The sequence below is a fragment of the Bos grunniens genome, chromosome 11 (assembly GCF_055505025.1).
Source record: "Bos grunniens cultivar Pamir isolate PY7600 chromosome 11, Bosgru_T2T1.0, whole genome shotgun sequence".
NCBI lineage: Eukaryota > Metazoa > Chordata > Mammalia > Artiodactyla > Bovidae > Bos > Bos grunniens.
Genome location: NC_141175.1, coordinates 9353923 through 9377544, shown reverse-complemented (window position 1 = coordinate 9377544; position 23622 = coordinate 9353923). Strand labels below are relative to the sequence as shown.

Here is a 23622-nt window from a genome sequence, read left to right as displayed (position 1 = left end):
AGCCAGGGCTCTGGCATGTCTCTGGGCTGAATATCCTCCCATTCCTGCTCACCTGGTGAACTATCCCTTCCACAATGGCCTGTCTCCTCAGCACCCCTTCCTTGGGGCAGCCCACAGCCCCTGCCTGGCAATCCATTCTTGAGCTTCTCCCACTGGGTTCTGACTGCCTGCCTGTCGACCCCTACCCTGGACTACCAGCTGTCGAGGGAAGTCACCACCTATTTTATCTCTGCACCCTTGGCGCCCAGCACAGGAGCTGGCAGAGTTGATAGTTGACGAAGATTTATAGCAAGCATGCAAAGTGGAAGACCAGGTGACCGTTGGCCCAAGCCCATGCCTCAGCCCAGAAAGTCAGCCTTATCAAAACGGAATCACTGAGGTGCTGATATCCACCAACCAAACACATAAGAGGCTGATGCATAGACCTATAACAGTAACTAAAAATATTAGTGTTAATAGTAACCACCACCACCACCACCATAAAGGACAATGTTCATCGAGCTCACTGCATATCAGACATCATGTTAAGCACCTCACATGAATTAACTCATTTAATTCTCACGTGCTGAGTTACTTTAGTTGTGTCTGACTCTTTGTGACCCTAGGGACCATAGCCCACTAGGCTCCTCTGCGTTTGGGATTCTCCAGGCAAGAAAACTAGAGTGGGTTACCATGCCCTCCTCCAGGGGATCTTCCCGACTCAGGAATCAAACCTGCATCTCTTATGCCTCCTGCATTGGCAGGAGAGTTCTTTACCAATAGAGCCACCTGGGAATTCTCACAACCAACCTTTACAATAGGTACTATTATTAGCCCTCACTTAATTAATTAATTTAGCCCACACCTTGCAGCATGTGGGATCTTAGTTCCCTGACCAGGGATCAAACCTGTGGCCCCTGCAGTGGAAGCAGAGTCTAAACCACTGGACCACCAGAGAAGCCCCATATCCTCAATGTTATAGGTGAGGAAACTGGGGCTCAGAGAGGTAAAGAGACTTGTTCAAGGTCACACAGTCAGTTAAATGGCAGAGCTAGACCTCATCCCAGTCTACTCTGATTGAACCCACTGAACGATAGTTGGAGCTTTTCTGGTCTGGGACTGGCCAAGGCGGTGGGGGGAAGGGTCTAGGGCTGGGGTCCCAGCTCAGGGCCCACTCACCTCACGTGGGATGCGGCCGTGGTACCAGGCATGGCTGCGGAGATCTGTGCTGCTGAGTTTGAGCTCTTCCTCCAACTCCTTGTGCAGTTTCTCAGGCGATGAGTCTAAGATGTACTTCTCCTTGGAGAACTAGGCAGAAGACAGCAAAAGTTGGCATCCAGTCTGAAGCCCCTTCCCCCTTCCCTCTCAACTTCCCCCACCTCAGGTGAACTCATTCTATCCCGGGACTCTGGGAACACTTAGGTACAGATGCCAGAAAGGTTCTCACCCATGAGTCCCTATCCCAGTAGGTGTAGAGGAATCTCAATTAAATCCACCAAAAAGTGCCTACTGTGTGCTAGGCACTGCATTATTGCCAGGGTAGACAGGGAAATAAACAAGCCTGACCTCAAAGAAGCTCCTTGTCTAAGACAGGAGGCAAAAGCAACACAAGTATTTCAGCAGACTGCAGTCAGCACCACAGTACTGGACAGCGGCAAAGAGCTGGGTAGCTTTCAAAAGGGAGATGGAGTCTAGGCCAGGTAGAGTGGTCTAGGAAGGCTTCCTGGAGGAGATGGCACTCATGAAATTCATTTTGTACCAAGGACACCAAACTGATCTGGAAGTAGGGGGAGGGAGGATTTCTACAAGCGGATAAGACAGCAAGTACTCAGGTAAAACCATGGACAAAAACAGGGCTGTGTGGATGAGGATACATTCTGGGGCAGTGAATTATACAGGGGTGGAGGAGGCAGCTACAAAGAGGGACGCAGAGGCCCCCGCCAAAGGCATCTGTGATGTCCTTTACTGTTCACAAAGCCCCTTCTTCCTTGCTATCCCAAGCAATCCCTGCTAGATGGGGCAACCAGCCCAGCAGGGAAGCCTGAGGTCACTCACTGGGGCTAATGCCCAGGATCCCCCTTTCCACCTGCCCAAGGGGGAGATTCCTGGTTTCCTGGTTGCCGTGGCCTGGGGTTGGAAGCCTAAGAACAGGGAGATGGGAGTCCCTGCTGCCAGGTACATTCCCACCACAGAAAGTGAAAGTGAAGTCACTCAGTTGTGTCCGACTCTTTGCAACCCCATGGACTGTAGCCTATCAGGCTCCTCCGTCCATGGGATTTTCCAGGCAAAGTGCTGGAGTGGATTGCCATTTCCTTCTCAGGGGATCTTCCCGACCCGAATCAAACCCGGGTCTCCTGCATTGCAGGCAGACACTTTATCATCTGAGCCACCAGGGAAGCCCTTGCCCAATTCTGGCTATGTTGTATGAATCCCCAGGGCCTCAGTTTCTTCCTCTATAAAATGGGTACAATTGCAGAACCTGCCTCACCAGGTTGCAAGGATGAAAGGAGACAATACTCCAAAGCACTGCAACCAGCCCACAGATGTGCTTGTCACTCTGAGAACATGTAACATTGCTCCCTTTCCCCAACTCCAGGCCCCAAAGATGGCTGGCCCAGGACGGATAGATCTGGCCCAGAACTGACCAGGCAGCAAGACAGATGAAGGGGGTCACTAAAGGGCAATCTCTCCCCAGGAGCCACTCCTCACCAGGGTCCAGCGGCTTCCAGTCCACTCCCTGCCTCCTCTGACCTTTCACAGTTCTCAGAGCCTAACCCTGCCACTCCATTTGTTATCCCTCTGCTTCTACTGCCTCAGTTTACCTCAGTCTACACTGCTCCTAAGACACCCCATTTCCCAGCTTCAGAGATATCTTGAATTTCTGACTCCATTATGTCCACATTGATGGAACCCCCTCTCTAGGACAGGTCTTATGCCACTCTAGGACAGTCCCTAGGACAGGGACTGAATCCAAGGTCATCAGTACAGGCAGCCTCAGCCCTAGGGGAGCTACGCAGATACTGACAAGCAATCCTAGGGTTTCTGGATGCTCAGAGACACACAGGGAGCTCCAGGAGGAGATGAGCATGTCCCTCCTCATCTGGTCAGGGAGTCCCTGAAGAGGTGATGTCTCCACCAAGACCTGAATGAGCCAAGCAAAAGGATTACAGTGGGGACTGACAGGCAACCAGGTGGGCAAGAAAGAGCTCTGGGAAGAGAGTGGCAAACTCAGGGCCCTGTAGAAAGAGCTAAGGCCCTGGGGGTGGGGGAAGAAGCTTCAGAAGGGCTGGGGGGTGGCAGGGGCAGGCGTGGCAGGGCTGTGAATCTGCCTTGGGAAGCTGAGATTAACCCAGAGGCCAGAGCAGAGCTGCAGAGGGTTTTTAAAGCATTGGGGTAGGTTCGATCAGCTGTGTGGAGAGGGCCTGGAGTGTGTTCCAGGCAATGGCAGGGCAGGGTGGAGTGTTGGGGTGGGGACTGGGGGAAGGGTGTTTAGACAACCATTGATGGGGTGCAGGGAAGAGGGTGGCGTGGGTCAGAGAGGATTCTAGGCAGACAGCTTGGGAAGACAATGAAACACTCTCCAAGGTGGGCAAGACTGGTGGCAGGAGCAGCTTGGCGATGGGCTCATAAAATTCTGAGCTGTGAGGAGCCTGTAAGGCTCTGGGGACAGATGGTGGGAGTGGGTGACATAGATGAGTGCTCAGGAAAAGGCAGGGCCTGGAGATGGGGATTCTGAACATCCCCTGCCCAGGGTAGAAACTGATCCCCCAGAAAGGCAGGGAGTTCCAGGGTGAGCTGACATTTGGGCCTTCTCAGGTTCCTACACTTCTCCATGGAGTTCCCTAGTCTTCAAGGTCCTGGCCCCTCTCCTAAACCACACCACACCCTGGGGAGGGAAGAGTGCAAGTCATGGGGGAGATTCCTCCTTGACAAAGAGCATGCAGTTGAGAAGTTGCCCCAGTACCACAGCTGCAGCAAGAGGGACGGGGGGCAAAGAAGGGGAGAGGGCTTCGGGGGAAAGAACCGGGTCCCAAGACTCTGCCTGCCACTGTGTGGCCTTGAGCCAGTCAGTTTCCCTCTCTGGGCCATAAATAGGGGGTGGGAGACTGGGCTCTGCTTTTCCAACCATAATCAACTGTTAGGGAGAATCTGGCGGACGAACTGGGTCATCCCACACACCTGAAGTTAGGGAACCCTAGGGTCCCTGTGCCCTCTTCCTCACCTTCGACCCGGGGGTCCCTAGCTCCCAAAGGGAGTGGGTGCTGGGGCGCGAATGCAGCATCCCTGCGCCCGGGAGCATTGCTATTGGCCAGAGATGATCTCACCGCCTCCCGGCCTGCGAGCGCCTGATTGGCGGGTGCAGGGATGCTGCGCTCAGCCGCCGGCAGGGCAGTCATTCAGGCGGGCTCGAAGCGTGCGTGTATATGTGTCTGTGTGTGTGTGTGTGTGTGTGTGTGTGTGTGTGTGTGTGTGTGTGAGTGAGCCTGGGGGAGCGCAGAAGTGATGCGCCCAGCGTCCCCCACGGGGCTTGAGAGGCGAAAGCGCGGAGACCCCGGGTCAAGGTCTTAACCCCTTCGCAACAGCCAGTGCCCAGCCAGACCCCTCTAGCTCCCTTCAGTCAGGCAACCCTAAGCAAAGCCATCCCCAGATGATGCTCCGCAGAGAGGCGGGGTCCGGGTCCTCCCCTCCACCCTCTTCCGTTTAACCCTTTCACTGCCACAGCGCCGTCCCGCACTGCCCGGACAGCTGGGCTAGGAGCCCCGCGCCCCAAGCATGCCCGAGCCCACCTAGAGGGCAGGAGAGTCGCGGGCCCTCCGACCGCAGCCGCGGCAGCATCCCCTCAGCTTCTCATCCCTCTCTCAGCCTTTGGACCCCGGCCCAGCGCCCCCCGGTACAATGCGGGAGTCAGTCTGCCCGGGTCAGATGCAGGGGCCGGAGTGCTCGCAGGAGAACCGGCAGGACGCCGGAGACCCCATCTCCTGGTACCCAGTGCCCCAGCTCAGCTCCTCCCTGCGGAGGAGGCAGAAGCAACCGGAACGGCAGCCTCCGCAGCCCCAAGTCTCGGGAGGGGCGGCTGGACCCTCACCCTGCGGAGCGTCTGGGCGCCCAAAGGTGAGGCTGGGGCGACCCCGCCCCCCTCCCGCAGCCCGCTGCCCCCAGCCCCTGCCCTGCCGGACCCTGCGCGGCGCCGCAGGCTGAGGTTCCCCCGGCTGCCCCAGCGAGCGCCCGGGGTCCCAGCTCGGAGCGCCTGGCGGGGGCCGAGCCGCCCCCTCACCTGCACCTGCACGAAGGAGCCGCGGTAGAAGCAGCAGGCGGCGGCCGACAGGGCGCTCCACAGGCTGCACCGCTCGGTCATGGTGGGGCCGGGCGACCGGGGCCGGGACGGTGCAGGGGGCGGCGGCCGGCGGGGCAGGGGCGCGGGACCGACCGGGCTGGGCACCGGCTGCGCGTGCCTCTCGGCGGCGCGATTACCTCATCGCCTTGTCGGGGGAGGAGCGGGGAGGCGGGGCGGGGAGACCCCACCCTCCAGCCAGCCCCGGTAGGGGAGGGGGCCATTGTTCCTCCCTCCTCCCGCCCCCGACTCCCCGCCCCCTCGCCCCCCAGTCCCCCGCCCTCCAGCCCCGGCAGCCCGGAGTCTGGGGATGCGGAGCTGAGGACCTACCAAGGGGGGCGTCAAGAGGGCAGAAGGATGGCGTGGGCCGGGAAAAGGCGCGGGGTGGGGGCGGGGGGGGGGGCAGTGGTCCTGCCTCCCCCACTCACCTCTCCCCTTACTGACCCGGAGAGGGCAGAGATTTTGAATTAAACCATGTCTAAAGCTGGAAAAATCCCTGTAGACATTTGACCAAATCCTTTGTGGCCTAAGGAAATCTCCCAGAGTCCAGGATTTCTCATCTCTGACTTGGAATCATACACTCTTCTGGGAAATGCGAGATGTCATTGACAGACTGGGGGTGGGGAAGAAAACTCAGTAAGGCTCTGGGGTTTGGGAATCAGCCTGGCTTCAACTAGCGGTGCCCCCACCTCCACCCAACCAGTCCCTTCTCTTGCAGCCCAGACTTACTCATCTGGAAAACATACCTGTGCCGATCTCACAGAACTCGGGTAAGCATTGGCTGAGCTGATGCATATAAGCTGCCAGACATTAAGCAAGTGCTCAAGAAATGCCTGCTATTGTTTTCAAGCTTAGTGTCTTAGAATCCGGACCTTTGGTCGTAGGCTCTTCAGTGCAAAGAGAGTCATCGCTGACTCTGCATCAGTCAGGCCTGGAGTTCAAATCTTGTGGCAGGCTGTGTGACCTTAGGTAGATGAGTTCACCTCTCTGTTCACCTCTCAGATGTTTGATTATTTTCTGTAAATACATCTGACGCTCTGAGCATGGATATAAAATTTTATGGTCTTGGAACTTCAGAATCCTTGCCTTAGAATCAAAGTACTTGCATCATGATCTGAGAACCCTGGAGTTCTGGCAGCTGAGCATGTAAGGTGAGGAATGGACTTTGGGTAACTGACTATTGATTCCATTCTCTTCTGAGGCTTAAAGCTAAAACTAATATTCCTTTGAGTTCATTCTTTAGGGGACTGTTTAATCAGTTCTGGTGTGTGGGTATTCTTTCTTTTATAGCATTTTTAATTACATTTTTTCAGCCCCATAAACTAAAGGAAAAATACAAAGCTAATAATCCTCACAGGGATCTCACTACCATCGGTGATGGGGATCTCATTACCTTGCAACTGGGATTTGTGAGGTGCTGAAATACATGTCTCTGTGGTCTACCACTGGCTTTGGGGCTGGTTCTCCCTGAGGCCTCTGTCCCACTGTGATGCCAGGGCTCTGGATGAGAAGCCAGGGCCCAAATTCTGGCAGCAGCTCCAGCTCAACTTGCTGCAGCCCTGGGCTGCATTTCCTGGGCTCACTCAGCTCACTTTCTGACCTCACCCACACTCTTACCTCTGCCTGGATCATTCCACCACCCATCTCTGCTTATCTTTATCTTCTTTCCAGCTTTCTCTTTGGAGAGAGGGTGTTGGTGCATATTCCTGGTCAACTGCAATGGCTTGGCTTCAATGCCTCCTCCTCCAGAAAGCCTTCCTTGATCTCCTCATTCCCAGCTCCTGAGCTGAAAGTCATCTCCTACCTCCACAGCCCCAGTGGCTTCTTATCGAGCCTTCTGCTGATGTTAAGGGACAGCAATCTGAGCACTTCCCACAGTGCTCATTACTGATCACTTACACAGGGCTTTCCAGGCAGTATTATGGGTGATGGAAAGTCCCTGGGGTCAGGAACCAGACAAGATACCCCCCTGAATGGGCATGGATTCATTGAGCCCATAGAAACCCTGGGTTGGAGGTACCACTGTTACCCCATTTCACATAGGTGAACACTGAGGCTCAGAGAGGTGACACACACACCCAAAGTCATGTGGCAAATAAGTAGAAGGTCTGACTCGAAAATTTGGGTGTGCTGGATGACAAAACACAAGCCCAGACCATTGAGTGGTTCTCCTTTGATCCCACATGGGCCAGGAGCCCTTGAAACACAGGGCCTGGTGCTCCTTGCCCCGTGCTCCATACTCAGAGAGAGGACCTAGCTCAGGGTGGTACTCCTGGATGAGGAAGGCCAAGAGCTCTGTCCATGGTCTTGGGAGCAAATAAACTTCGACAGCAATCCCAGTTCAGCCCTGCAGTAGCTGTGCAGCTGTGGGCAAGTCACTGCACTTCTCTGGGCCTCAAGTTTCCCATCCATACACATGCACAAGAAGGCCCAATGATGAGGGGAGAAATCAAAGACCTCATTCATATAAATAGCTCAGAGCTGACTCCCTTTCAGTGCCAGCAGCCAGCACAGGACTCTGCACACAGTAGGCACTCAAAATGTTCTATCGTATTATGGTTGTTATCATTATTATTTCAAAACTGCATTTTCAACATTTCCTGTGCTCAGGACAAGTTAAGTTTCTGATCAAGGCGACTGTGTTATCTGTGATGAAGAACTGAGTCATCCTTTCCTGCTCCCCCTTCCCAGTTCCAGCTCAGAGACCAAGTGGGATTAGAGCCCGTCTTCCCATGGGGGCACCCCTGGGGCCCTGTCCAGCTGGCGGCTGGATGGGGTCTGGTGGGAACAAACATTGGGAAGTCCTGAGGTTGGGGCCAGGAAAGAATGATGGCAGGCCTGGGAAGAAGATGCTTGGAGCGAAAGCAGACCCCTTAGGCTGCCCTGACCCCTAGACCTTCTCCTTCTGAGAACAGTGGGTGAGGTCTGACTTCTGATGAGGCCAGAAAAGGACTCTGCCCTTCCTGGAACTGGCTCTGGGCCCCCTCAGTGTCCCCTGCCCAGCCCCTCTTACCTTCACATAGTCCCCGCCAGCCTCCGGCTCTGCAGTGGCCCTGGAAGGAGAGAAGAGAGGTGAGTGGCTCCCAGCCCTGCCTGGATCCTCAGCCGCCAGCTTCTGCCCACCTGCCTGGTGCCAGCACTGAGCGCCTGCAGGACTGAGCATACGGGTGATAGCACTGGCTGGAATTGGCAGGCTGGGCTACTTCTCCACTCTCCAGCTGTGTGACCCTGGGCAGGTCCCTTCACCTCTCTGAGCCTGTGTTTCATCGGGTTGTCTCGGGGCCTCTGGGAGCTGATGAATGTCACATGCTTAACATAGCGCCTGCTTGCTGTCTTGACTCACCTTTAGGATACTGTGGTCCCCCGAAGTTCACTCTCCACCTCTTCCCTGACTCCGCACATTGGTGGCCCCAGGCTGGGCCTCAACCTCCTCCCCTCCAGCTCTACCCTCATCCCCTCATCAGAGGGACCCACCCAGCGGCACATCACCTTGTCGTTGCTGGTGACAACTGGCTGTGAAAGTGATTCCCCTCCCCTCAAGGGTGGCCTGGATGCAGCCTGGAGAAGTCAGAGGCCAGGGGTGGCTATTGTTCCCAAGTAAACACATATTTATTTGTTCCTCTCAAATAAATATCACCCTTCCTGATGAGGACCTCCATGAGCCACATCCCCAATCCTTGGCCTTAAATGCCCTCCCTTCTCTGATGCAGCCTGGACTTCCCCTTCAAAACGAGACTCAGAAACCCAACTGCCTCCTTAGCATCTCTTCTCAGATGTCTGAACTTGACTTTTGTATCCAAAGCAGGACTACAGATCCCCCACCCCACCCAATCCCCCATGCCCTTGCTCTCCACATCCGCTTCCCATCTCAGTAGATGTCAGCTTCATGCTTTGTGTTGCTTTGTTTGGCCAAAAACCCTGTGGTCCTCTGTGCTTCCTCTCTCACTCATAGTCCACGCCCAATCCATCAGGAAATCCTGTGGGTCTCTTTCCAGAATAGGTCCTGACCACTTCTCTCTGTATGTCAACCCAGCCCCATCTGGGGCGCCTTCTCTGTCCTCCTGGAGCACACAGCAGACTTCTTGCCACCTGCCGGGTCTGCCCTCACAGCCCTCGGTCAGCCTCCCCTCCGCTGCCCTGGTGGCGCTCGGGTAAAAAGCTAGGCAGGCCACTGTGCACAAACACCTCCCACCCTGGGACTTCCCTGATGATCCAGTGGGTAAGACTCCAGAAGCCCAAGGCAGGGCTCCTGGGTTCGATTCCTGGCCAGGGAACTAGATCCCGCATGCTATAACTAAAGACCCCAAGTGATCCTGCATGCTGCAATAAAAAAAACTACCAAGATGGTGCTGCAACTAGCAACTAAGACCTGGTACAGCCAATTAAATAAGCATAAATTTATTTTTTAATGCAATCTCATCTAATTTAAAATGAAGCAAAACCAAAACAACCCCCCAACTGTTCCATCTCTCAAGGAATGAAATCTAAACCCTACTCCATGGCCTGCAAACAGCCAGCCACATAATTTATCATCTAAACCAAGACTTCCTTTGTGAGAGTAAAGAGAAGCCATTTTTATGCCAGAAAAACAAGCATAAACAGGCTTATATTTGCCCCAGCCTACAAGGCCCCGTGGTGACCCAACTGCCCATCTCATGAATTCCCACCCCCAAAATACGTCTGCTTTCCTCATTCTGCTCCAGGCCACTGGGCCTTTGCACTTGCTGTTTTTTTGCCTGGAAAGTTCTTTCAGATTATCACATAGCTTGCTCCTCCCCCTACTTTATTTAGGGCTTTGCTTAATGTCCCCAAGCCTTCCCTGACCACCGTGCCTAGAACTGTCCCTTGTCCTTCGCTCTCTGTCTTATTTTCCTGTTTTATTTTCCTGTTTTATTTTCCTCAGTCTCTACCCGAAACAATCACTTTCCATTTATTTGTTGACTCCAGGTACCCGCCATCTCCACCAGGGCACTGACTTTGTCTCGTTCACTGCTGAGCCGCCAGCACACAGCAGGAGCTTGAGAGTTGTTTCCTGCTGCTAGTGAGGACCCACAGTGGCTCAGTGGGTAAAAAATCTGCCTACAATGCAGAAGACCTGGGTTCAATTCCTGAGTCGGGAAGATCTCCTGAAGGAGGGTACAGCAACCCACTCCAGTATTCTTGCTTGGAGAATCCCAAGGACAGAAGAGCCTGGTGGGTTACAGTCCATATGGTGGCAAAGAGTCGCATACGACCGAGCACGCATGCACTAGTGAGGACCTGCTGTATAGCACAAGGAGCTCAGCTCAGTGCTCTGCGATGATCTAGAAGGGATGGTGGGGGTGGGGGGGAGGTCCAAGAGGGAGGGGATATATGTATATACATAGCTGATTGACTTCATTGCACAGCATAAACTAATATAAAAACATTGTAAAGCAACTATGCGTGCACGGGTACTCAGTCGCTTCGGTCGTGTCTGACTCTCTTCGACCCCGTGAACCATAGCCCACCAGGCTCCTCCTGCCCATGGGATTTTCCAAACAAGAATACTGCGGTGTGTTGCCATGCCCTCCTCCAGAGGATCTTCCCAACCCTGGAACTGAACCTTTATCTCCTGTGTCTCTTGCATTGCAGGCAGATTCTTTACTGCTGAGCCACCGGAGAAGCCCACATTTATTGCCTAAGAAATGTATAAAGAGTGTACCCTCAACCAGTATTCATCACTATTATTATTATTAATTCTGTCAGGCTGGACCCTGGTTCTCTGGCTGACACAAGCCTCAATATTCCCATCTGCAAACTAGGGAGGGAGGTCAAACTTCCCCAAATAGAGAAGCCCCAAATTTAAACTGAAATGTGATAAATCTAACAAAATAAGTTGCAAACCGAAAAAGCTGAGCTACAAACGAGACAAAATAAAAACTGTGGGTGAGGTGTGTTTCCAGGGTGTGATTTCATGTAGGGTTCCCCCTAGCTCCTGGGGCAGGGGCTCCTCTTTGGGATGCTGGCTAACAGTCCTCCCTGTTTGGACATTCTAGAGTCCCTGGGGCTGTCCCTCCTTCCTGCAAAGTCCTTCCTGATCTCTAACTATCGTCCCTCAAGCTGCAACCCGGCCCCTGCAGGCTCCAAAAGCCATGTGAGTTCTCTCTGTCCAGCCAAGGTGGGGTGGGGTAAAGTAGGGACCCCTCCCCTTGCTCACCTCCCTGCTCTTCCTGGGTGAGGTGTCCTGTCCCAGCATTTCCGGCCATTCAGGCCAGGAAATCCTCCCACTGTTGGGAACAGACTGGCCAGGACACTGGGATTGCCCCAGCATTTCTTCCTGCTTCCTGTCCACTTCCCCTCAGGAGCTGGGCAGGAGCAGAGTCTTGGGGAGGGGGTGCCCGCCCCAGGGATATCAGGTGGCCAGAGCCAGTTGGGTGCTCGGGTCAAGGCCCAGGCCCGGGAACTCGCCATGGCCCCTCCCTGCCCCTCTGCAATACTCCAGGATTTCTAAGACCTAAAGTGACCATGTCTGCTTACCACCCATGGCCATCATCTGCCCAGACTATGGCCACCACCTCGCCACTGCCTCCCTGCCTGCATCTGTGCCCCTGTGACTTGTTCTCACCCCAGCAGCCAGAGCAGTCCTGTTAAAATGAATCAGATCACACCTTTCCTCGGCTCCAACCCACTAGAGTGGCCCCTAGTTTCACTCAGAATAAGAGCTGAAGTCCTCATAATAGCCTCTGCACACTGGCTCCTCACCACCTCTCCCGTCACTCTCCAACAACACTCCCCTCATTCATGCTACCGCAGCCAAGCTGAGCTTCTCACTGCCTTTTGTCCCGACCTCAGGGCCTTTGCACTTCCTGACTGCTCTACTAGAATACTTTCCCTCCAGATATCCACTGAGCTCCTGCCCTTCCCTCCTTCAGGTCTTTACTGAAGCGTCCCCTTCTCAGTAAGGACTTCCCTGGCTGCCCACCTGGAAGTGAAGGGAGCCCACTCAAGGCTCCCCACCTCCCCGCCCTGCTTCATTGTTCTCTGTAGGGCTTCATCTGACTTGCCCTGTGCTGTGTCCTCTCATCAGAACATCAGCTCCACAGGGTAGGGGCTGGGTTCTTCCTGGAATGGTGCCAGGCACCCCATGAAGATGTTTTTGAATGAACGAATGTCACAGCAGTCCCTGAAGTCCTGAGGACAAGCTCTAGTTCTGGTTGGTGGGCCCTCTGTGACCAGGCCCCTGCCAGCCACCCCTCCACTCTTCCTCAGGGTCCTCCAGGCACTCCGACCTCAGCCTTCCTCCAAAGAGCGCTACTGCCTCCAGCCTCAGGACCTTTGCACATGATATACCTTCTGCCCAGAGGAATTCTCTCCCTTAGAGTCAGAGGAATTTCTATTCAGCCTGCAGATCTCAGTTTGCTTGGAGATTTCTAGAATGTTCTCTCTCCTTTTGTAATGACTAAATCCAGGAATCGAAGTTTCCATGTTTAAAAACTCAGCTCCGTTAATTAATTCATTAATTAATTTCTTATTTTATGGATTTCAAAGGCATTTCCCCTCTAATATTAGTGGTGAAATCAATTAATAAATAATAGTGACAATTGAGCTAAATCAGTTCCATTAATCAGCTGCATCAATTATTTAAATAACCACCCCTTTAATTGCCTGTATTAGCTGATTTGTTCTAATAACTGATACCACTTATTGCATACATTAGCTTAATTAATTGAATTAATGACCTGCAATTACAGTCCATTACCCTTTATTTCCCCAACGCAGGTTTCAGTCCGAGCTTTACCTTCAGGGTCTCCATCCTGGCCTGAGAGAAAGGGTGAGGCTCCCACAGGGACTCTGGAGAAGAGGCTGCTGTCCTCTTCCACCTTGGCCCTTCCTCGCCACGGGTAGCCTTGCCCTGCAGAGCCATGGGGTCTTCCTGCCCTCTATCTGTCCCCCAGTTTGCTCCCGGGGCATGGTCATATGGCCTTTAGTGGACACTTCCCAGCCTCTGCCTCCTGCTTCTCAGCATCCCCCCGCCCTCCCCTCTGTGAGCTTCGACTTCCCCATCTGTGAAATGGGCATATTTTAAGTGTCTTCATAGAGTGGCTGCAAGCATCCTATGAGAAGAAAAGGTACAAGGTTCCTTAACCCCTTAACCCCAGGGAGCCCCCTGAGGCTCCTCCCTCTGCCACCCAACCCTGACCCCAGAGAGCTCCCATCCTGCCTTTCTTGGGGGCTAGAGAGATTCTCTCCCTTCTTCACTCACCCGAGCAGAGCAACAGCCCTGCTCTGTGCTCCTTAGTCCTTCAAGGCTCTGAGCAGACAGAGCTGGGGGTGGAAACCCCCATCTCTTTGGGGACACCCAGCCGTGGGCCTTTGGGATTCCCTGTCAGGAAGGCCCTTGATGTTAGCCCCTGCCCCACCCCCTCTCCTGAACAAGGAGCCACCACTGTCCTGGAGACAGCCTTGCTCCCCTCCCCCATCCTGTGCCCTCAGTCTTCTTGACAGGGGTAAGCTCCCTGGCAGAGCTCAGGGAGGGCGCCAGACCTGTGGGGAGAGGCCAGATCAGTGGCCACTCTTCCCAGGGCAGAGCTGGGGGGTCTGGGTCCCAGGAGTTGCTGGGACTCAACAGCTGCTGGCCAAGGGCAAAGGGGGAAAGCAAGTGCTGAGCGCTGACTGAGGTCCTGTGTGGAAGCCTCGCTTCACAGCAGGGCACGCGGCTACTCAGAGGAGACTCACGTTGGTTCTGCTTTTCTCCTTGCCCTAGGCAGGCTCTCCTAGAGATGGGGATGCCCCTGGATGGAGACAGGGAGACACTGGGGAGCCCCCGGATGGAGACAGGGAGACACTGGGGAGGGGAAAGCGACGAAAACCAATATTTCGACCAGACCAGGAGCCCCGAATTGACATTAGGAAGAGGACATGGAGTGGGCATGAGCAGAAAGAGGACACTGGGGGCTCGGGAGAGGGCACCGAGCTGGGGTGAAAGAGGCTGCATGGCGCTGCGCGAGTCGCTCTCGTCGGGCCCCAGTCTCCTCTCTTCTACACAGTTGTGCTGGTAGCCCGCGCATCCCGTATTCTGGCATTTCCTCAGGCCATGTCTAGGAAAAATGCTCTACTCTGTCTACTCTTCACAATGACCCTGTGAAACAGGTGCTGTTTTTGGAGAAGCAGATGGGGAAACTGAGGGTCAGAGAGGGGAGGGGGTCTCTCAACGTTATAAAGACAGTCAAGCGGGCCTCTGAGCAGCTGGTGTATCCCACCCCCCGCACCCCTCCCTGTCCTCCCCAGCTCTCACGCCCCGAGCATCCAGCATTCTGTAAACAGGGTCCCCTGAGGGTTTGAGGGGATGTGGCTCCAGCTGGGGATGGGGGAACCGTCCGTCTATCCCAAGCCAGCCCAATTCCCACAGCCCGAGGCGTCTGGGGGTCTCGAGGGCTGTGAGAAAGTCTCCACAGGAAATGAGAGCCAGGAGCAGCTGGGCCCCTTCGGAAGACAAGGACCAGCCGCCCAGAGCCTGAGGAGACCGAACAGGCTGGGCCCACCACAGCCCCCTCCCCTGGTGGGTAATCACTACCAGATGCCCAGCAACTGACGTCACTTTGCAGGGCCGAGAGGGTCGTGGGACTCGCGGGAGTGTTGGGAATTCTTGGACCAGAATCAACATTCCAAAAGGAAATGGGGGTGGGGGGAGCGTCTTGGCTTATTCTCAGTGCCCGGTGCGGGCAGCTCAGGGTGCCCCTGGCTCTCCTATGGGGCCCTACCTTCTCCAAGTCTCAAGTTTCCTGCTGAACGGCCCTGAGAGTGAGAGCAGAGGGGCCTGGGTCTCTGGGAGGAAGGGAAGGATGCTCCAGTGAGACACCTCAGAAAAGAGTAAGACTCGGGCCAATCTTCCTCAAAGGAGAGGTGCTTGTCAAACGTAAGTCAGAGTGGGGCCGTCCTCTGCTCAAGGCCAGCGACGGCTGCCATCTCGTTTACAGTCAAAGCCAGGTCCTTGCTGGGCCTTCCAGGCCTTGCTTATCTGAACCCATTTCCTCTCTGGCCTCATTTCCACCCCTCCTCTCCCCAGCCCCCAGCTTGCTTTCTGCTGCTCCGCCAACACGGCAAGTATGCTCCCACCTCAGGGCCTTTGTAGTTACTGTTCCTTTGACCTAGTATACCCTTCCCTAGCCATCAAGAGGGTCTGTTCCCAGGATGCCTGAGACTAACATAATATTGTACATCGACTATATTTCAAGTAAAAAAAAAGGGAGGGTAGGGGGGTCTATTCCCTCATCTCCTTTGCTCAAATATCGGTTTCTCACTGAGAATTTTTCCCTGGATAACTTTTAGCCACTACCCCAAGACCAGTTACCCTACTTGATTTAAATCTTTCTCTCTAGTGCTTTTCTCTTCTAGCCGACCAGATAACTCGTTATCTGGTTTATCATCTGTCTCCCCCACCCTGGAATGGGGGCTCCATGAGAGTAGGGTTTTGTCTGCTATGCTCACGGCTCTCTCCCCAGAATCTACAGGGGTGTCTAGGGCATAGCTACATCTCGGTAACTATTAAAATGAATGAAGTTCCAGCTCCACTGTCTCATCTCGAGCAAGTTGTTAACCTCACAAAACCTTGATGTCTTCACCTGTAAAATGGGCTCCTGTTACCGCCTTTCCAGGGTTATGGGAAGCCATTTGAAGTAATGAGAGAGACAGCTCTGAGATTTTTATTTACAGCAGGTGATACATGGCCTAGTGGTTAAGAGTTTGGGCTTGGGAGCTGGTCAGGTTGGAATCAAACCTTGGTTCTAATCTCTCTGTGACCCCAGGAAAGTCCCTTTTTCTCTCTGAATCTCAGTCTCCTCACTGGTATAATGCAGCAAATAGAGGCTCCACCTCACAGGGCCCATGTGGTAGAGGGGACCCACTGAGTATTCCAGGCAGGGCCAGCCTCTGGTGGGACCCTGGCCTGACCATTCCTGAGTGTGGGTGTGGCTATAGTGTGGGGCTTTGGGGGACCTCCCTTCCCTCTCTAAGCAGCCGCTTCCTCCTCTACAGCATGAACTGAAGAGTTGAGTGTCAGGACTCTCTAGAGTCACTGTTTCCCTGCAGGCAGCTGAGGGGACGGGGGCTGGGGGCAGGCTGGGCGGCACTCTCCTTTTTGGGAGCTAAAGGCCCTTCATTGCCTGTGTCGTTGGCCCCTCCTCCCTCCTTCCTCTCATCCTCCATGATCTCAGCAGAGTACAGGGCACCAGGAAACTCCTGCAGCCTCACCTCTTCCCCTTCCTTCCTTCTGCTCCAGGTGCACCCTGCTTCCTAGGGGGTAGGGGAGGGACACATCTCCCCCAGCTTAGGCTGAACAGCCACAGGGATGACCCCCCTTGGGACACTCAGGAACGAGGCCCCTGTTCTTACTCAGTGGCAGTTCTCAAACGCCCTCATCCCCAAACTGGACGGATCCTCAGAGACCATCCCAGACCTATCTTGGCTGCTGGAGATATGGATGCCCAGAGCAGGGCAGGACAAGCCTGAGATCACACCTGCAAAGCAGCTCTCCTGTCTCTGGCAAAGAGTTGAGCTTCACAGGCTCTTAGAAGAAATGTTCAACAGTTCCTCACCTTCTACTTGGCCTAAGGCAGGTGGGACACTGGGTCCCAGGGCACCAAGAAGAGGCTCAATCCGATCTGCTAATCCACCCTCCTCAGGACCCCGGGACATCCCAGGTGATCAGGGGCAGGAAGGGAGAGTCCCCCTATTTCCTCTGTCAGCTCTAAGCCAGGCCTGATACCCCAAGGCACTGCCAGGACTATCTCTGCCCACAGGGGAGGATGGCTGGCTCCTAGACCTGGCATTCTAAAGGTGTCTCAAGACCTGCTGAGGGGTCTGATCCGGGAAGGTGGAGTTGAACGCTAGTTCTGACTTTCATTAGTTGTGTCAAACTGGGCAAGTAAACCTCTTTCCTTATCTGTAAACTAGGGATAGTGATAGTGTCTCTCTTCTGGGACTGTTGTGACCAGCAGATGCTCAGCCTGAAGCGGGGTCAGAGTTGCACCAAAAGAAAGTTTAAAAGTGCCAGATGCTAAACTCGCACCCAGGTTTGTCAGCTGCCCCAGGGGCACAGATTTCCCCCACAGCCAACTCCCGGTCCCAGGCGGTGGCCCTCCTTGGTCCCAGCTCGGTCACTCACCCTCTGGATCCCAGTGCGGGGCACCTCCGGCCCACTGCAGTCATGGTTCCCTGCCGTCGCCGCCAGCAACCCGGGGACCTCCTGTTTCCAAGGCTCCCGCCTTTCTCAGGCTACGGAGCTGTGGAGCTCACAGCAGGACTCCAGGGGCGGAGCCTGGCCTGAGGCCACGCCTCTGACACGCCCCCTCCGCCCTCCCTCGGCGTTCTCCACCGTCTACTCCGCCCTCTGGGAAGGACGTGCCCCGCCCCGGACACGCCCTTCGCCTCTCCTTGTCCGTCAGGGTAGGGGAGGGTGGGAAGGCCACGCCCCCAGCACACGCCTCCGCCTCGCCCCGCCCCTCTCCAACGCCAGCTTCCCCAACAGTCCCCGAGCAGCATGGAAAGGCCACGCCTCCCAGACACGCCCCTGCGCCTCGCCAGCCGCGCTTCCGCAAACCTCAGGCTTTGGGTTACCTCACAACGCTCCCCGACCCGCACTGGACCCCTACATACAATCCTTGTTGCACACCCGAATGAGGCAGAATTTAAGAGGATGGCAAGAGAAGGCAGCCTGGAGTAGGTAAAGATGGTGAGAAAGCATTCGTTCTTTAAATCATAAATGTAGGCACTTCCCATTTATTGCGTTGTTTGTTGTGTGCCAGGCACTGTGCTAAGATTTTTACGAGTACGTTATTCTTGAATTCTCAACACAGCCCTACAAGGTAGGTGGTATCGTTGTGCGCATTTGTCAGATGAGAAAAGCGAGGCTCCGAGAAGGGAACAGACTTGTCCAAGGTCAGTAAGAGGCAGTCTGGTCTGGATTCACTCTGCAGCTCTACAAGGTCCTCCTCCTCCCCACTGAAGGACCAATTATCCCAGCGCACAGAAGCTGTGCTTGGTGTCTCAGGGCAAAATCACTCAAGAGAGGTTCCAAAACAAACCCTAGAGTTTAATTTTTCTCAGATTTTCTTTTTCCCTCTTTATTTCAGTAAGTACATCTATAATAACCAGTGTGGTTTAGACAAAGTCTCTGAGAGTTGGAAAGACAAAGATGTCTTTGGTTGGGGCTGAGGGGTCTCCCAAGGGCTGTAGGGCTTAGAATGTGGTGGGTACCATGTGATGGATGAGTGTGCAGCCACTGGAGACAGGCAGATTCCTGCTCAAATCCCACCCCTGCAACCTTGGCTGAGTCTCAGGCTCCCCAGCTGTAAGATGGGGGCGGGGCAGGTTATAGTATTGATATAATCTTTTACAGAATTTTCAGTGAGTAACATTTGTTTTGACACCTAGTAAAACAGGTACTTACTAACTGAGGGCTATGGTCACATCACTATTTGTATTTTTGCAACAATTCAACACACCCTGTACCCAAGTTAGGTAGCAAACGCTTTACCAGACCTAGGGGAGCAATGTTGTCCAGCAGAATTAAAGGCGGAGATTCAGAGGTGGGGGCCCAGGGCAGGGATCCAGTGGTTGGGCTGGGCCCAGTGCTGAGGGCTCATGCTGGAGGCTGCCTAGGGCGCTGGAGTCAGGTGGGTCTTAGGTCAAGTCCTAATTTCGTCATTTGCTAGATGTGCAATCTGACAGGGGCAGACGGCATTTCTTCTCTGAATCTCAGTTTCCTCATCCGTGGTATGGAAATAACAGTATCCTCTCCCTGGATTTTTTTTTTTCTGAGAATTAATTACATGTGAAGGGCTAAGTACAGTGCCTGGTCTATAGTAGTGAAAAGTGAAGTGAAAGTGTTAGTTGCGAGTTGTGTCTGACTCTTTGTGACTCCATGGACTATATATAGCCCACCAGGCTCCTCTGTCCATGAGATTCTCCAGTCAAGAATACTGGAGTGGGTTGCCATTCCCTTCTCCAGAGGATCTTCCCGACCCAGAGATCGAACCTGAGTCTCCTGCATTGCAGGAAGATTCTTTACCATCTGAGCCACTAGGGAAACCTGGTTTATAGTAAGCACTTAGTTAATGTGTAGGGGGTGTGTGTGCGTGTGTGTATTCTGTTTTCTTTCTACAGATGTGTGTGTTGGGCGGTCCTCTCCAGACTCTGTTGACAGGAGGCTGGACATGCCATCCCCGCAGGTTCTGCCCTCACCCTCCCCTGATCGGCACCTACCTTTCTGAGGGCACATTCTTGGGGTCTCGCCCTTCTTCTGTGTCTGGCCTGGCATCCTCAGGTTTTCTTGTGGGGTCCACTTCCACTGCTGAAGGGTTGGGTCCCACTGTTGGGGTATCCTCCCTGGAGGCAATGGTCCCTGGCACCACCTTCTCAGCTGCCTCCAAGCCTGGAGGGTCAGGCAGGCTTCGGGGTACCACCTGGAGCTCAGGGCCAACTTCCTGGGCCTTCTGGGTGGCCTGTTTGCCCTGAGCCTTCTTGATGCTGGGGCGAGGCATGGTGCCCATGTGGCTGTACATGTCGCTGGAGCGGGCATAGGCCGGGGGGCTCTTGGGGACTGTCACCATGTCATCCTGTGTGGCATCGAAGGTGTCAGCCTCCACCTGGGGCCGGATACTGTTGGGGGCCAAAGATCGTCTCAGAGTAAAGGACCGCGGAAGGTTGGAGAGACTCCCAAACCCCTTGAACTTGAAGAACTCTGGAAGGGGGGAGGGGAGGAAAAGGAGTTAATGACATCTCCAGCAGTAATAATAAAAGCAATGAAACATTTGTGCAGTTCCACTCACTGAGGGTTCATGGAGGGTTGGGAGCTTCACTGACACCCCCTCTAGGAGTTATGGTATAATATGGCATCACTGGGATCCCGTAGCCTTTCAATTCCACATCCTAGCTTTGTGACCTTAGGCAAGTCATTTGACCTCTCTGAGCCCCATTCATCCACATCAGTAAGATAGGGACTATAGTATCCGTCCCCCATGGCGGGGGCGGGGGCAACCTCTGGGCTGTTGACCAGTACCTCCTGGCAGATCAGCAACAGCATTAGACTAGAAATAAAGTGCACAATAAGTCTAATGCACCTGAATCATCCCCAAACCATCCCCCCCACCATCCCCAGATGGTGGAAATACTGTCTTCCACGAAATTGGTCCCTGGTTGGGGACCAAAAAGGCTGGGGACCACTGCCCTCTGAGCAATGGAAGAAATGAAGAAAGCCATGACCTCTGCAGGTAAATAACATGCTTCATAGCCGTCAGAAGCAATGAAGAAAGATGGTGATGACGATCACAATGAATGCCTTTGCGTTTGTCAAACATGCCACCTTCATTAATTACTTCCCTGAATTCTCAGCACAACCCCATGGCACAAGTTTAATCCCCCATTTTCCAGATGAAGAAACTGAAGTTCAGAGCGGTGACATGACCTGCCCAAAGTCACATAGCTGAGAGCACATGTGTGTGTGTGTGTGTGTGTGTGTGTGTGTGTGTGTGTGACGTGCGTGTCAGGGTCGGGGCGGGGGTCGTGATGTGGGTGTTTGAACGAGGCTCTGAGGTGCCCCTGAGGTGCGGATGAAATGAGAAGGGGGCTGTCGGGTCCCTGAGGGTCCCACTTCCCGCAGTCCTCTCCTTCCTGTCAGCTGAGCCCTGGTGGGGACTCAGGCGGCAGTGCTCGGGTGATACCATCTCCGCGTTTCCGCAGGGGTGCGCCTGAGCGCCCTCCTGCCTGCTCCCAGCTGTGGGACTGCCCCTCCTCCTAGCCACCGCCGTCTGCCGGACTTCACTACGGCCCCTCCATAAGCAAAAACGAAAACACCCTGGCATTTTCCACTTCCTTGGCATCCTCCACCTCCTCAGATCCTCACGACCACGGTGGAACATAGGTGGGATGGCCCCATTTGACGGAGAGGAAACTGAGGCCCAGAGAGGGGAAGGAATTTGCCCAGGGTCAAAAAGCCAAGCGGAGCCTGGCCGAGGGCCCGCGGCGCTGGAGTGCTGGGATCAGTGCTCTGGGGCTTTCCTCCCAGGCCTGCCCACCCCCCACGCCACCCTCAGTTATAGCCTCTGCCTCCTGACAAGCGCCATCAGCAGATGCTGAGGCTCTGCTCTTAGAAAGCTATGCCAACGAGCGAATCGCCTCCTTTCTCCGTACCACTTGTTTTGTCTCCTGGGCACCGGGGGTCTGGAGGAAGCAGTAGTGGGGCAGGGAGGGAAACTGAAGTCCAGGGTCCAGGGACGTGAGACAGCCCTGCTCTGTAGCCCTATATGACCTCAGGCAAGTCTCTGGGTCTTTTGTCTGTGGAATACAGTCATAATCTTTGCCCTGTGCACTCCCCTCATGTGCTGTCAGGTCCAAAGCATCAGAGGGGGCCTTCCCTGTGGTCCGGTGGCTAAGACTCTGTGCTCTCAATACAGGGGGCCTGGGATTCGATCCCTGGTCAGCGAACTAAATCCCACATGCTGTAACTAAAAAGATCTTGCATGCCACAATGAAGATTGAAGATCCCGAGTGCCGTAACTAAGACCCAGCACAGCTAAATCCGTATCTAAATCTTAAAAGAATCAGAGGGAGCTGAAGTTTGCTGGGACCAGGAAGGAATCAGCAACCTGGGAAAGAAGAGTGATGGGTGGGTGTGGCCCCTCATTTAGATGCTCTGGGTCCCAGCGTCACTGCTGGTGGGGTCATGGGACATTAACCCATGGCACGCACCCCTCCCCCCGCCCCAGCCCCAGCATCTCCCAACCTGAGACCTCCGTGTGAACCAGCACAGAGGCAGGCAATGGAATGCGTGGAGGTCTTCCCTGGCATAGCCCAGAGGTCACAGGGAGCCAGAGGACACACAAACGAATGGAGAGACTGACAGTCGGGTGGAGAGACAGAGGAATAGCGACAGAGACAGACCAGACAGAAACAGAGATGGAGAGAGAGATCAGGCCAGAGGGATGGAGAGACGGCACCATGGAAACTCTCAGAGTCCTCCAGAGAGAGCCAGAGATGGACAGAAAGAGAAACAGAAACGAGATAGAGTGGGAAGAAGCGGATGCAGAGAGGCTGAGACGGACAGACAGACAGAGGGATGAAGGACGGTGCAAACGGCACCCCACACTCACTGAACTTCTTGCTGGCCTTCTTGGTCCCCTCCGTCATCTTGGCAAGCCGTGCAGAGCCCCTGGCCGAAAGGCGAGTGGCCACTCGAAGCTCTGGACATCAGTGCTGGGATGCCTCCCTCACCTCCCCTTCCCCTTTCTCGCGCCCTCTCGCTAGCTTCCTCTGTGTATTTTTAAACCAGTGAAACTCTCACAGCCCCACCCTCCCCATCCTCTCCGCAGGGGGGCGGAGGCAGGGCGCCCCCCCTCAAGTCCCAGCCCCTGTGGGCCTCCTCCTTGGCCTCGGCAGCGGGGGGAGGCAGGGGGCAGACCACAAGCGCGTGAGATCTGGAAGGTCTGGGAAAGAAACCGCAGGCTCTGGGAACAGAGCCTACTGGGCTGGGGGCCTCCAGGGACCTGACAACTGCTGTTGGGGGGTCTGGCCAGCGGGCTGGGAGGGTGCAGGGAGTCAGGCCTGCGGGCAGAGGGGTTTATTCTAAGCCTCAGTGCCGGGGGATGTACTGGCAGTGGTGGCGAGGGGAGTGCCATGGTTTGGCCCGTGGGCCCTGAGGCCACCCAAATTCAACTCTTGGCTGCCCCCCTCTGTCACTGTGTGATCCTGGACAAATCCCTCCCCGAGCTTTAGTTTTGTCTCTGTGAGTGAGGGGTATTTGCAATGCCCACCTCACAGGGTCCAGCGCTTGGTGCAAAGCCTGGCACAGAATCAGTGCCCTCAAGGCATGGTCACTCCTTTTCAAGCTGGCAGGGACATGGTGATAATTTAGTCCACCACCCCGCTGTACAAGGATAGGATAGGAAAACCGAGACACAGGCAGGCAGAAGGCCCCCAGGTCACACAGCGGGTCGGTAGCACAGACTGAGTGACAACCTGCCCTCTCAGGCCCCTAACCCACAGCCTGGTGTTTTTCTACCCTGCAACCCCGTGTGTGTGTGTGTGTGTGTGTGCACGCTCACATGGACAGGACAGAGATGAGGAAATGAAACCTCCCCTACACAGGTTGTCCCTGCCACCTGCAGAAGCTTCCAGCAACTGCTGGGGGGGTACCTGAAAGACCAGGGGCTTCAGATCCCCGCTCTGAGTGCGGAGTTACTTCTGCCTCTGAAGACTCGGTTACCTAACTTCTAGACTAGGCATGAGCATAAGGTACACAGTCAACCCACGGAGGCTCTCGCATGATCGGACCTTATTATCCTGGCTCCAGGACT

General features: G+C 54.7%; 1 protein-coding gene across 3 annotated transcripts in view; it reads right to left on the bottom strand.

The window, feature by feature from the left end:
• SH2D3C (SH2 domain containing 3C) overlaps positions 1-22754 on the bottom strand; it is a 33294-nt gene extending 10540 nt beyond the window's left edge. The window contains exons 1-4 of one of the 3 annotated variants that reach the window (XM_086325023.1): positions 22420-22754; positions 19535-20012; positions 8325-8364; positions 1159-1287 (exon numbers count right to left, since the gene is read on the bottom strand). In XM_086325023.1, coding sequence (XP_086181149.1) covers positions 1159-1287; positions 8325-8364; positions 19535-20012; positions 22420-22456 — 684 coding nt within the window. In that variant the 5' untranslated portion in view covers positions 22457-22754. Of the gene's footprint in view, positions 1-1158; positions 1288-5254; positions 5925-8324; positions 8365-17435; positions 17543-19534; positions 20013-22419 lie in introns of those variants that run through there. The other 2 variants (XM_086325025.1, XM_086325026.1) reach the window with 2 other exon arrangements.
• Positions 22755-23622: the final 868 nt, after the last annotated feature.